The sequence below is a fragment of the Narcine bancroftii genome, chromosome 2 (genome assembly GCF_036971445.1).
Source record: "Narcine bancroftii isolate sNarBan1 chromosome 2, sNarBan1.hap1, whole genome shotgun sequence".
Classification (NCBI taxonomy): domain Eukaryota; kingdom Metazoa; phylum Chordata; class Chondrichthyes; order Torpediniformes; family Narcinidae; genus Narcine; species Narcine bancroftii.
The window spans coordinates 60,145,555-60,160,450 of NC_091470.1; the positions used below are offsets into that span (position 1 = coordinate 60,145,555).

The 14,896-nt window shown below is 38.5% G+C and overlaps 1 protein-coding gene across 9 annotated transcripts in view; it reads left to right on the forward strand.

Moving 5' to 3' along the window:
* Window positions 1-14,896, forward strand: part of ralgapa1 (Ral GTPase activating protein catalytic subunit alpha 1) — a 251,767-nt gene that overhangs the window by 5,260 nt on the left and 231,611 nt on the right. For 8 of the 9 annotated variants that reach the window (XM_069916813.1, XM_069916822.1, XM_069916815.1 and 5 more), the window contains exons 2-3: window positions 6,009-6,119; window positions 12,208-12,257. In XM_069916813.1, coding sequence (XP_069772914.1) covers window positions 6,009-6,119; window positions 12,208-12,257 — 161 coding nt within the window. Of the gene's footprint in view, window positions 1-6,008; window positions 6,120-12,207; window positions 12,258-14,896 lie in introns of those variants that run through there. The other variant, XM_069916818.1, reaches the window with a different exon arrangement.

The following is a 14,896-nucleotide window of genomic DNA, read 5'->3' on the forward strand; positions in this document are numbered from 1 at the left end:
TACTTCTATTTCTTTTTGATCAAGACAAATACAGGTTGTTAATTTAACTCAATTGTATGGTTATAGGTGGCCATTTCCAAGAAGGAGGACAACATGGTCGTAGGTTACCATATATATGATATATACACGCTGTGTACATAAAAGTCTGTTTTTAAATAAAATAATAATAATAAAATTAAAACCTTGTTGTAAAAGCAGCAAATGCAAACGGATGATCACCTGAGTTATTTTATTACATTTTTTTAAAAAACAAAAATAAATTTGAAAAAAAAACCAAATTGATTAGGATTGTAAAGAAGCATTGCTGTTTGGGGCATTGAGCGCAAGAGTAATACGTGCAGCTATATAAAGCTTTGCTTTGACTGCAGTTGAAGTACTTTGTGCAGTTATTACAGGATGATGTGCAGGGTTTTGAAAGTATATAGAAGAGGTTTACCAGGATACTGTCTGGATTAGAGGGTATGAGAATGGAGAAAGGTTGGACAACTTGGGTTGTTTTCTCTGGTGTTGGAGGTTGCAGGAAGACCTGATAGAAGTTTATAACACTTTGACAGGTATAGTAAGACTAGACAATGAAAATCTATTGGTAAAACATGAAAATCTATAGCATTTTTACAATGAAAATTTATTTCCTAGTGTTTTATTTATGGGGGGAAAAAAAGTCAAGAGACTAGAAGATGTATGTTTAAAATGAAGAGTAGTGTTTAAAGGAGATGTGCGGTTGTTTTTTTAAACAGGGAGAGGACAGGTGCCAGGAACAAGCTGCCATGATAGTGGTGGAAACCCATGCAATAGAAGAGTGCTTAAGAGAAGTCTTGATTGACACTTGAAGATGGAGAATATGTATTGTGTAGAGTTTTACTTAAATTTGGGCATCATGTTCACTGCAGACATTGAGGGCTGTGTAGCCTGTTCCTGTGTTGTACCATTCTGTTGAAAATTTGTTAAAATATAAAATGCAATAAACATACATTGAGTAGCATAAAAGGGTTAACTTTTCAGGTCTGAACCCTTCTTCAGAACTCGGAAAGATTTTTTTAAAAGTTAATTTTTATTAGCAGAGAAGGGAAAGGGATAGGAATAACGAATAAAATATTTTTAAGGTGAGACCAAATGAGTTGATGTGGTACTTAGAAGCCCATTATGAGTTGCTAAAGCATGGCTGTCAGACATAACTAGCAGATCAAACTAATTTTGGAGAGAAAAATTAAGCCAAAATCATTGGATGACTCAGAAATGGCTCTACCTGATACAGACAGAAACACGATGAACAACCAAAAAATTGGCGAATTCAGTACTGAGTTCGGAAGGCTGGTGGAAGCCAGATGGAAATTTAGGTGTTGTTCTTCAAGCTTGTTTTGGGCCTCATTGCCATTGTTCAGGAAGCCACAGACATATTGGAGCAGGATACAGCTGGAAAATTAAGGTGGCAGGCACCTACAGTTTCAGAATCACAGTGCAAAGGGATCATTCAATCTGTGTTTGATTTCCTTACTGTCGAAGAGACTGTATTGAGAGGACCAAATGCATTACCCTAAAAGAAGTGTAAATAAATCACTGCTTTACTTTGTAAGACTGTTTGGGTTTCTGAATGATGGGAAGCTGAGAGATGAAAAGATGCGTTACAAATTCTGTGATGTCATGGGAATGTACCTATCAACTTGCACGGAATGGAAATGTCAATCAAAGTTGTGAAGGAGTGATTACTCTAAAATGCTGAAAGAAGACAAGTGGGCAAGATGTTCCTGGTAATGGAAATTTGTGGAACTGATATGGAAATGACAAAGGATGATCTATTCAGTATGCAGACTAATGAGATTGAAGGTGACCTGGGGAATTCTGCTCTTGCTCAATTCAGGAGAGAGATGGGCAAGACTAAAGATGCGAGAAATAAATGAGATATGATTTAGAGCTCTGTCCAGTATGTTGGAGGGGAAGGTGGAATGGGTAGAAGGAAGACACTTCTGAGGCATACATGCAGAAAGTCTAATTATTGGAGCAAATGTGAAGGGAAAACCATATTTATAAAGACATGGTATGGGATCCATGGAACCTTGTCTGTGTGGATTCAGAATTGGCTTGCCTGCAGAAAGCAGAGAATAGTAGTGGACATGAAGTATTTGGCATGGCGGTCAATGGCTAGTGGATTGCTGCAGGGATCTGTTTTGGAACCCCTACATTTTATAATTTTTTTTTCAATAAAATAGAGGTCTGGGTCAATAAGTTTGGAGTTGTGGATAGTGTTGTAAGTTACGACAGGACACCATATTGCAGAGTTGGGTGGAAAAATGACAGATAAAGTTCAATCTGGATGTGTGAGGTAATCTTTAATGGTGTGGAAGAACAGAGGGATCTTGAGGTCCAAATCTATAGATCTCTCAACATTTCCACACAGGTTGATGGGATAAGTCAGAAGGCCTGTGCTTCATTGGTCTTCATTAGTTGGGAGATTGAGTTCAGGAGTCATGAGTGATGTTGCATCTCTATAAATCTTTGATGAGACCATACTTGGAATATTGTGTTCTCTGGTCACCTCATTGCAGGAAGGATCAGGAAGCTATGGAGGGCATTCAGAGGAAATTTCTCAGGATGTTACCTGGATTGGAATATGTGCCTCATGAGGCAAGGTTAGCAGAGTTGGGCTTATTTGGAACAAAAAAAGGATGAAAGATGACTTCATAGAGGTCTACAGGATTATGAGAGGCATTGATAAGATAGACAGCCAGCACGTTTTACCCAAGGTGTGAGTAGCAAATACTGAGAACATTGAACAAAGTGAAGGTTTGGGGGCGATATCAGGGGTAACTTTTTTTTTACTAAGATGTGGATGCCTGGAATGCATTGCCAGAGGTGGTAGTGGAGGCTGGAACAATAGGGGCATTGAAGAGACACTCAGACTCTCAGACATGGATGAAAGAAAAATAGAGGGTTATGAGGTAGGGATGGTTTGGGGTTTTTAAGGTGTATAGGTGTATATATGGAGCTGGATGAGGTCCTCACCCAGGAAGAGACATATAAGGCAATTGAACAATTGAAAAGTGGCAAAGCAGCAGGTATGGATGGAATCCCCCCCCCAGAGGTCTGGAAGGCTGGCGGCATAACTCTGCATGCCAAACTGCATGAGTTTTTCAAGCTCTGCTGGGTTCAAGGAAAGCTCCCTCAGGACCTTCGTGATGCCATCATCATCACCCTGTACAAAAACAAAGGCGAGAAATCAGACTGCTCAAACTACAGGTGAATCACGCTGCTCTCCATTGCAGGCAAAATCTTCGCTAGGATTCTCCTAAATAGAATAATACCTAGTGTCGCCGAAAATGTTCTCCCAGAATCACAGTGCGGCTTTCGCGCAAACAGAGGAACTACTGACATGGTCTTTGCCCTCAGACAGCTCCAAGAAAAGTGCAGAGAACAAAACAAAGGACTCTACATCACCTTTGTTGACCTCACCAAAGCCTTCGACACCGTGAGTAGGAAAGGTCTTTGGCAAATACTAGAGCGCATCGGATGCCCCCCAAAGTTCCTCAACATGGTTATCCAACTGCACAAAAACCAACAAGGTCGCGTCAGATACAGCAATGAGCTCCCTGAATCCTTCTCCATTAACAATGGCGTGAAGCAAGGCTGCATTCTCACACCAACCCTCTTTTCAATCTTCTTCAGCATGATGCTGAAACAAGCCATGAAAGACCTCAACAATGAAGACGCTGTTTACATCCGGTACCGCACGGATGGCAGTCTCTTCAATCTGAGGCGCCTGCAAGCTCACACCAAGACACAAGAGCAACTTGTCTGTGAACTACTCTTTGCAGACGATGCCGCTTTAGTTGCCCATTCAGAGCCAGCTCTTCAGCGCTTGACGTCCTGTTTTGCGGAAAATGCCAAAATGTTTGGCCTGGAAGTCAGCCTGAAGAAAACTGAGGTCCTCCATGAGCCAGCTCCCCACCATGACTACCAGCCCCCCCACATCTCCATCGGGCACACAAAACTCAAAATGGTCAACCAGTTTACCTGTCTCGGCTGCACCATTTCATCGGATGCAAGGATCGACAACGAGATAGACAACAGACTCGCCAAGGCAAATAGGGCCTTTGGAAGACGACACAAAAGAGTCTGGAAAAACAACCAACTGAAAAACCTCACAAAGATTAGCGTATACAGAGCCGTTGTCATACCCACACTCCTGTTCGGCTCCGAATCATGGGTCCTCTACCGGCATCACCTACGGCTCCTAGAACGCTTCCACCAGCGTTGTCTCCGCTCCATCCTCAACATTCATTGGAGCGACTTCATCTCCAGCATCGAAGTACTCGAGATGGCAGAGGCCGACAGCATCGAATCCACACAGCTGAAGATCCAACTGCGCTGGGTAGGTCATGTCTCCAGAATGGAGGACCATCGCCTTCCCAAGATCGTGTTATATGGCGAGCTCTCCACTGGCCACCAAGACAGAGGTGCACCAAAGAAGAGGTACAAGGACTGCCTAAAGAAATCTCTTGGTGCCTGCCACATTGACCACTGCCAGTGGGATGATATCACCTCAAACCGTGCATCTTGGCGCCTCACAGTTTGGCGGGCAGCAACCTCCTTTGAAGAAGACCACAGAGCCCACCTCACTGACAAAAGACAGAGGAAAACCCCAACACCCAACCCCAATCCACCAATTTTCCCTTGCAACTGCTGCAACCGTGTCTGCCTGTCCCGCATCGGACTTGTCAGCCACAAATGAGCCTGCAGCTGACGTGGACATTACTCCTCCATTAATCTTCGTCTGCGAAGCCAAGCCAAAGAAAATATAGGTCAGCACAACATCATGGGCTGAAAGGCCTGTACTGTGCTGTTAAGTTCTATGATCTATAAGAGACAGGGTGGGAATAATTATTGTTAAGATAGTTGTGGGAATTTGTGAGCTTGTAATGCCTGTTTGCAGCTAGCCTATTTCCTGAGATCTTGAAAGGAAGGGCAGAGACTGACTACGTGAAAACAATGGAAATTGGCAGCAAAAGAGCTGAAATTTTAACATACTTTGAGTGCAGAAAACAGCATTAATACAGATGTTAATGTACTGGAACAAGAGGCAAGGAGATGAGCCTGATTAGGATTGTTGCAAAAATAGTTTTACATTGGCTATAAAAGACAGGGATAGCTTGGGGCTCTGCATGTGTTCTGTTTTTATTTCAGATTTCCAGAATATGCACTTTATTTTACTTTTAAAATAAAATATCTTTTTTTCAAATCCATTTGGGGCCTTGTTCATGCCTATCTCATTTTATTTCCAGTCCTTGAGCATTTTTGATACATGTACGTGTATTATTTTCCTGGTACTTGTTTGATACATTTGGTTAATGTATCCTAACACATTTTTATATAGAATTTTGGGCAGTTTTGCTATGCTAAAGGCATAATGTAGTGCATTTATAGTTTTTTTAAAAATTGTTAAGTCACATGTTTTAATCTGCTTGTTAGCGTGGCATTAATTACTGTCAAATAAAGCTACAAAAAAGATATGTCATTTTGCAGGTGAACTGAAAGCCAGACCAAAGCACAAGCTTGGAATAGATGTGTGGTTCACAAACACAGCAGCAAATTTATTTGGCTTGTACTTGCTGGATAATTGTGAGGAAAACTGTTTATTATTTTGAAGGAGCTAAATTAAAATTATATTGTTACATCGATGAGTGGTTGTTGTCGACTTGTTAGCATCTTGCAGAGGCTATGGAAAGGTGATACGAGATCTGGAAAGGTCAAAAATATTTCCTGCACTGCCAAATCTTTGCATATTATTTTTATGATAATGAATTGATTTAAAGTATATTACAATAATGTGACAGATTTGCATTCACAAATGAAGTGAGATCAGTATTCCTACCTCAAGATTTTACAATCAAAATTGTCCAAATCGGAGTTTGTTATATTTGTATTTTGGGTTGACCTGTTAATTGTATCAGAACAGTATGAGTGGTGAACTAAATTTGAAATGCTGATCCTCCCAATTTTTCTTTTACTTTTAGAAACTTCTGAACCAAATGACTTGAAGCCATTCTTTGATCAAACATATTCACATATTTACTATGTTTTTTTTGAAAATTTTGTGACCATTGAAGCCAGCCTAAAACAAAAAGGTAAGCTTATAAAGCTAAACCTAATAAAGCTTTCTTTGATTACTTGAAAATATTAATTTATGGAACTAATAAGAAACTCTGGGAATGAAGAATGAACCATTAATTCGATTCATTTTATTTGCACCATTATCCAACCAATTTTGTGCACAATCCTGAAAGGAATTTAATATTTAAGATAGGATAGTTGTTGCTTTGTTTTGTGAATAATGATCAAGGATATCCCATGCTGCGGTGAATTTCTCAGCGTGCCTGATTACTTATGCAGATATAGGATGTTATTTTTGTTTTCTTGCAGGTAAGTCACTATGGCTACCAGCTATGTTAATTTACTGTAATTTGTTGACTTGAATTTTTATTTTACTTAGAATTCTGCAAATGTATTGTTCAAGGAACTTGAGAACAAAAAATAGATCTGTTTTTATTAGGAGTGTGTGTTTCTATTTAGTATAAATGATATTGAGGATCTGGAGATTGCTGGCAAGGCCAGAATTTATTGTCTATCTCCTGCAGCTCTGGGGAAGATGGTGTTGAACTGCCATCTTGAACTGCTGCAGTCCTTTCACTGAAGTACTCCTCCAGTAATGCTGGGAAGGGATTTCCTACATTTAGAACCAGCGATGATGAAGGATCATTGATATATTACAAAGTACCAAGTCAGAATGGTCTGTGACATGAAAAAGAACCAGCAGGTGACTTTTTTTGTACACCCTTTGTCCTCATCAGTAGAGATAGCATGGTTGGGAAATCTGGTCAGAATAGTCAATTTTGTAGACCTTGCATCCTATCCTTACAACCTCTGTGCTTATTGTAAAGGAAGTGAATGTTTGAATAGTTGATAGTGTCATTCAAGTAAGCTGCTTTGACTTTTATGGCATTGAGTTTCTTGTAACTTGTCAGCATTGTATTCACCTGGGCAGATGGACACTTTGCATTGAAGTCTTGATTTGAACCAGTAGAAGGTGGAAAGTCCTTTGGATGCCAGGAGGAGAACTGATCACCAAAGACAACTAGCCTCTGACCTATATTACTATTTGTCCAGATGGACTAGTTGATTTCCTGGTCAAAAGTGACCCTCCCCAGGATATTGATGATGGGAATCCTGTGATTGTAATGTCGTTGAATGTTAATATTGGATATATCCTACTTGGAGATATTCATTGCCTGGCACTACTACGAATTAACTGTTTACTTGTAATTTATTGGCCAATGTCTGATTCATGCTACAAAAAAGGCCTGGTCTGCTTCATTTGCTGAGAATTGCCAAATGGAATTGAGCATAATGCAGTCACCAGCCCTTTTTACACTTGCAAGTGATCCCAGGAATCAAACGCCAATCGGCCTTTAAAGTGCCAAATATGAAAGCATCTCACACCGGGATTGACAGCTTCAACACCGGCATTGTAATTAGGGAAGTGTGTAATGGATAATTACATTGTGAGATTGAAATTACCCAAGATTTTGCATCAGTGCAGGAATAAAAGATTAAAATGAAGGTATAAACTTTGCCATGGGAAAGTCACAGTGGGGGGGAGGGAGGGAGAGAAGGAGAGAGACAATAAATAGCAATAGCGGACAACTTTTAAACAGCGTGGGAAAAATAATAGTGCTAAAGCGCACAATTTATAAAGACCATGGGGGGGGGGGAAAGCAATGGCGGACCTGACTTCCCAGAGTGCTGTGTAGCGGAGAAACCCCTCTATGAATGCTCTATGCATGCAGCTGAGCATTCAGCCCTTTCTCTGCTTCATGGAATTCAGGGAGGGCAAATCCACCATCACTATTTCCCCACGGAATGTATAAATTATACACGATAGCGCTACAAATTTTCCCACCGTGTTTAAAAATTGTCCACTATTGCTCTTTATTGCTTGCACTTTCTCATGATCCCTTATAAATGTTTCTATAGGTTGGCACAAAATCAACAGGGGCTGAAGGGCTTGTACTGTGCTGTACATAAAGCTTAATTATATTATAATTAAGCATGATTAATTTTGTTCAAATATAAGATCATATACATTGATCAGGATCTGGGGCAGATCCACCATCGCTCGATGCATCATGACGTCAACAGTAGAAGGTAACCCCAGGCATGGCTCCTTGCAAATGTGAAAGTGTTCAGTGTCCCAGTTAGGAGTGGTCAAGTGTGGAAAGCCAAACCCCTATTCCTATCCCAGGATACTGAATTTCCAATTTAATGGGATGCAAGTGTGAAAGGGGCTATGATGAAGATCTCTCTTCACACCTTTTTTGTGATTGTTCGAGAAATTATTGGAATTTGGAAATTATTTGAAAAAAAATTTTCTGGAACTTAAAAAATTTCTAAAATTCTTAAGTATAAAATGTTTCTTAATCAATATTTAAGTTATGGACTTCATGAGGTCCATTGTTTTTGCTTAGCTTTTGTCAGCTGTGTGCCAGTTATAGCACTTCTGAGACAGAAGTTTGATTCAAACTGCATTCCACAAACCTGTTAAGAAAAGTCTTGACTAACTATCCAATATCAAGAGAATGCTGCTTGCATTGATATCATGTTTCAGACATGACATTAAACCAAGGTCCCATCCCCTTCTGGGTGATTTGAAATAGTGGTATAGACCTCTTGCAGAGAGGAATAAGGACCTCTTCCAAGTTAACTTGTACCTCATTTATTGAACAATGTTACATTCCCACATTAACTTAGTTTTTAAACTGAGTATTATAGTGATTTTAAAACTTTGAATCTGGTGCTGTTGGGGGACTGCAGCTTGTGTGATGGTGTACATAAAGGTAAAGGTTCCATTATTGTCACGTAATACTACATCACATTGCTGATGAGCTTGCTATGTATAAATTGGCTGCTCTGTTTTCTCCATTAAAAAGTAATATATTTGACTCTAAATTGCCTTGTATCATCTGAAAAAAATTATCTTCCCCCAATTTCAGTCTTCAGTTTTTTTGTTTTTTAGTTGTTCACTAACTTTAATCTATTGAATAAATGATGTGAGTAATTTTATCGAACTAGTTTCTTCAATTGAATGGACTCGATCACTGTGGCATGTACCCTTGGAAATTAGTAACTTCCTTATACAATGGATCAATTGATTGAAATTGAGCAATTAATAGAAATTTTTTCATGATCTCTTCTGTTCTGATTGCTTGAGTCGTTCGTCATTTTAGTTAAAAAAGTATGACAATTTTTCATTTAACATACATTAATGATATAAATCTAATGTAATAAATGGCTAGATTCTCTGTTGACTGTCTAGGTTCACTGATTATCAGTCCTCAAAGTTTGATCTTTATTGGAGTTGGCCCCAGGCAGATATTTCCACTGGAAGTGGTGTTTCACTGGTTATTTGAGCATAACTGACAGGCTCTGTCTTCTGAATTGCTTCGACAGCTGGTGATACTCTACTCTTGTGCTTACCAGCTGTCAAAGCTATCACAATGTATTCACGCACCTTCTTAGAAATGGCTATGTAATTTTTAAATTAAAACAATAACATTGGAACATCAATTAAATGTCTTTTTAAAAATGGTTCTTAAAGAAAAGTAATTGATCATAATTAATGTCCATTAAATGCCTTTAAATCCACTCAATTAAATCAAATGAAAAAGGAATTACAATTTATTTGCCCTACTGTCAACAATTGTATTTTTTTCCCTGAAATCGGTGCCCCTGAAATTTGTGTTTGCACCATTGGACTCCATGAGAAATCCATTTAAGGAATGCAAGGGCCTTTGAATAGGCAATCGTGTGAAAGTGTGGAATATTCACAGTAGAGAATTGTAAGTTGGTCAAGATATGGGCATAAATGGAGCTGCCTATTTTGAAGTTGCAGCGCTGATCCAATTTTATTTAAGTGCTCTAATAACCGTTGACTAATTGCAATTGGCAGGGACACCACTGAATAAAAATGCAATATTTGCAGCACCTTGATCTACAACTCATCCAGGATGGCATGACTGTTGGATATCCTGACAGCAACAAAATAATTCATGAGGAGCATGCTTTTGTTCAGCTATAAAAATGACAATTCATAAACTTTTCTCCAGGTTGTAACCAAGCCAATCTCTGCTACTTCCCCTGTTCCTTCCTCCCTCTTCTATTATTTCTTCCTCACCCTCCCCCCACCCCCAACCACCAACCTTTCCATTCAGGGGCCTTCATGATTTTTTTTTTTTTTTGCTCATACCTTGACTAATAGTTCAGGGCTGAAAAGTTGGTTACCCTTCATTTCTTATAGGTACCATGTGACCTGCTGAGTTTCTCCAGCACTTTTGTGTATTCCATTTAGCACTTGCGACTTGGTTAAATTTGGAAATATATTTACCAAGTTTATTTTGCTTTCTTTCCACAATAATTGCTTTTTTTGTTTGATCAAGTGCATATGATAAATTTTAATTTGGTTATTTTTGTATGAAAACATTCTCATATTAGCTTACTTAGTTTTTAAACTGAATATTATAGTGGTTTTAAAACTTTGAATCTGGCACTGTTGAGGGACTGCAGCTTTTATAATGGTGCACATAAAGGTAAAGGTTCCATTATTGTCACGTAATACTACATTTAGAATTTAGCATACATGAAATTCTTTAACTTAATGCATTGATTAGCCATCTCTCCATATCCTCAAACATTGGACACCTTGTGTCATTCATTTGTGGCTATACTCCTCCTACCTCATCTTCCACCACTCCATTATGGACAACTATTGTTGGATTTTATCCAGTTTCATATCTTCCCTTACCCCACTTAACTATTACATCTTGCAATATAGTTAAGCACCGGACTTGTCAGCCACAAACGAGCCTGCAGCTGACGTGGACTTTTACCCCCTCCATAAATCTTCGTCCGCGAAGCCAAGCCAAAGAAAGAAAATATCCACTTCCCAGTATATCTACTTTACGGCATTCCTTAATGAAGCTATGGATTTGTTGTAACTTTCAAGTGACTGTTGCACTGAGTAATTCCTTAGATTTGAAATGCAGCTTCTTTGACTTAATTTGGATTTACAGAAATGCTTCTTAATATGCATGCATCAATGGAGGTATGTATTGCTTTCTAGGAATGCTTAGTTAAATATTTTGCCCCAACACACATAGCATTCTGAGATTTAATTAGATTTTAAAACTGCAATCAAAAATGAAGTTTTGACTTTCCCTGAGGCCAAACCTTGGTGCCATAATTCATAGTTTTATATTGCAGAGTTGGATGGTGCCAGAGTGAAATATTTCTTGCAGGTACATAATCTTTTATCTGAAATTCTGAAAACCGAACATTTTTTCCATGGATGTAGAATGCACACCAAAGCTCCTGTTTGGTGCCAAACAAGACACAACACAACCCACCCCTGTCCAGCGTCATGTCTCAGTGCTCCTATCAGTCAGACTCAAGAACTTTGAAGACTGTGAAAATGTCAAAAAGAGCTGCAGAGTCCCCTGTGGGTAACAGAGAAGTAGAAAAGAAAGTGTTTGTCATTATCGATAGCGCAGAAAGTAAGTCATTGCAAAACTTTGATCGTGGTGCATGTGCGGCGTCTTACTGAAGATTATGGTGTGGGAACTGCCACAATAAATGACTTAAAGAAGCAGAGGGATAAATTGTTAAAGTTTTACAGTGATGACCATAAACAGGGAAAAAAAATTGCATTGGGCAAAAAAAATGCAGATCTTGACTGTGAGCTGATTGAGTATGTTCGACAAAGAAATGAACTTGTACCACTGATTGGTTTGATTGTTATGAAACAAGCTAGATTTATCTCATTTCATTACCCCTCTCCCGCCCCATCCAGTTGGAGAGTGTCTTTGTTTAGCATGAATTTGAAATCAGAGCAATTACTTAATGTACTGCCATTAATGTTATTCTATTATCCAAAAAATTCTGAAATGTATCTGGTCCCAAGGGTTTCAGGTAAAAGACTATGTACCTGTACCTCATAAACTTGAGCTTTTAAAATATTTGCAAAGTAATCTGGTGTTTTTGAAGGGCTCAAGTCTAAAATGTCAGTTATGGATCTTTCTCTTTGCTATATAAAGGTCACTGCTTGACCTGCTGAGTTCCTCCAACATTGTGTTTTTACTTCTGATGTTTTTGATTTTGTTCCAGGGCACAAATCACAGAGGGAAGAATTGGACTCTATTCTTTTTATTTTTGAGGTAAGGATACTGAAAATTAATGAATGTTAATATATAAAACAAGGACATCTTGAGGCAAACCACTTTTATGCAAAACAAAATGCTGTTTGTTCATCATTCTCAATAACAATTATACACTTTGACTTTTTATTTGCATTCGTCAATATTGTGCTAAAGTTTGTATTTATCTTTTATTTTACTCTTATAAATACTTAAAATGGGCAACTAAATACTGGAAATGCTAACTTAATTTTATTGACTTTTCGATAAAAGATTAATATTTTTTCTATACCTAGTTGCATTCCTGCTGTATTAGGTGCAGAGGTTAAGATGCATTCAAGTTGCAAATGATGAGGAAAGATTGAACAAGGGAGATGGAGACAAGTCATAAATAGAACAGGATGGTGAGAGAAGAAAGAGTATTAAATGCCAGTGGGAGAAGCTGGAAGTGTTCATGTGTGTGAGGTGTTGTACTTTGGTAGGTCAAACCAAGGGGGTGAATGGCAGAGCCCTGGAGAATGTTGGAGGACAGAGAGACCCTTGGATATGGGTATAAATAGCAAATGACATGGACAAGTTGATGAAAGAAGGCATTTGGCATGTTTGCCTTCATTGGGCAAGGTATTGAGTACAAAAGTTGAGACCTTGTAATATAGCTATACACAGAACCATAAGAACACTATAAACACAGAAACAGGCCCTTTGGCACATCATGTAAGTAAGATCACACTTGGAGTATAGTGTGCAGATCTGGTCACCCAGCTATAGGAAGGACAAATTCAGACTCTCGCACATTGAAGCAACACCGGTAACCTTAATTTATCAAACACCCCAACAGTTGACTGTGGCATGTGACTCAGAAATTATAGTAGGTACACCTGGTATAGATCACAATTCCCAACCTGGAGATTAAAAAGAAAATAATAACATCCGTTTTCTTTTTGCTTTATTACTCCTGTACCATAGGCTTTGACTGAAAAGTGGATCTCTACCTTCAATCTTTCTTCCTGTCTAAGGCTGTTTGCCTGGGGTGGGTGGCAACACTTCCTTTGGTATGCAGACTGAGCCCATGCTTTGTCTTTCTCCCTCATCCTCTGGGCTGAAGAGGTCCAGAATGATTGGCACACACAAAATACAAAGTTAGAACAGAAGTGGGGAGCATGTGATGTGAGTATAAATGGCAAGATGAATAGATCAGACTTCAACCCAGTGTGTTATCCATTTGTAATCATCTAGTCATATAACCTTATGCTTAGATCACCATTTGTAGCATTGAAAAAATATTCAAAATCTTGTATACAGATATACTTTGATTACTGTCCTAAAATCCGGACTGCTCAGGCATTGGGTTAGTCCGGATCTTTGGGTTTTCCAGATTCTTGGGTAGTACTTTTAAAACTCATATTTAAGGAGAATAAAGAAGAAACGAACAGGTAAATTTTGATAGTTTATTAACTAACATTTTTCATATAAAATAGAAAGTACAAAAAACAAATTTATTTGTTAGTTTCCGTGATTTCTGTGCATCTATGGTGCATGTCTGCACACAAAAACCTGCTGAGTCTTCGAGAAGTCTGGATTTTCAGATGGTTCAGATTTCCTGGCATCTATTTCACTGTACTTGAACAGGTTTCATTAATCCAGGAAAATCCCTTCAGATCAAAAATTAAGTTAAATGTTCTATTTCCAGTTGACAGGCTCTTTTCCTTTAACACTGAGTTTTGGCAATATAGGAAAATTAAGAATGACCACACGAAGCACAAATTCACCACAGTTTAATCAAATCATATGATGGGTTGATAGGCTTTAACACTTTCTGCCCACCATCTGTTTTCTTTTATTCTGCTGTCCCTTTCAACGTGTATGTACTTCAAGCACTCTTTACCTAGAAGTATACCCATTTGAAAAATCCAGCTTCACTGAAATGCATATATACTCCAAGTATCAAAACCAGATCTCTTTATAATTGCAGACTTACCTACTTTTTGAGGATTTCTACTTTTATGGTGTAATTGCCTATCATATTACCAGAACATAACGCTGTTTTTGAAATGACATGTTTGCTCAATCTATTTTATCAAAGTGACAAACTAGAAACTTCAAAATTTGCCAAGAGTAGTGGAAAACTGGAAGACTAAAGTTTAAAAAGCAGTGAAGAACCTCCAATGAACCAGCAATGAAAATGTATTTTGTGCAAGCTTATTTTCATAATCTTAAAAAAAAATGGGTGATGAAAGTTTTTAATCATATAAAATAGAGAAGGATGGTTTATGTGAATGTTTGACCCTTGGAAGATGAGAGGGAGAAATTAATATTAGGTATTGCAGAAATGGTCAAGGTTTTGAACAACCATTTTGTGTTGATCTTTTCAGTAGAAGGTGTGTCCAACATGAAAGAGAGATGGATGCAATGCAGGTGATGACTTGAAAATAAACATCATTAAAGAGGTAGCGCTGAATAAGCTAATTGGTCAAAGGTAGATGATCCCCGGTCCTGATGGAATGCACCTTAGGTGCTCAAAAAATGGCAGAATTTGTAGTTGGGGTGCTTGTGATCATTTGCCAAAATTCTCTGGATTGGTCCCAACAGATTGGAGGACAGCAAATATCACTCCACTGTTTAAAAAAAGATATGCAGCCAAAAGACATGTAACTATAGAA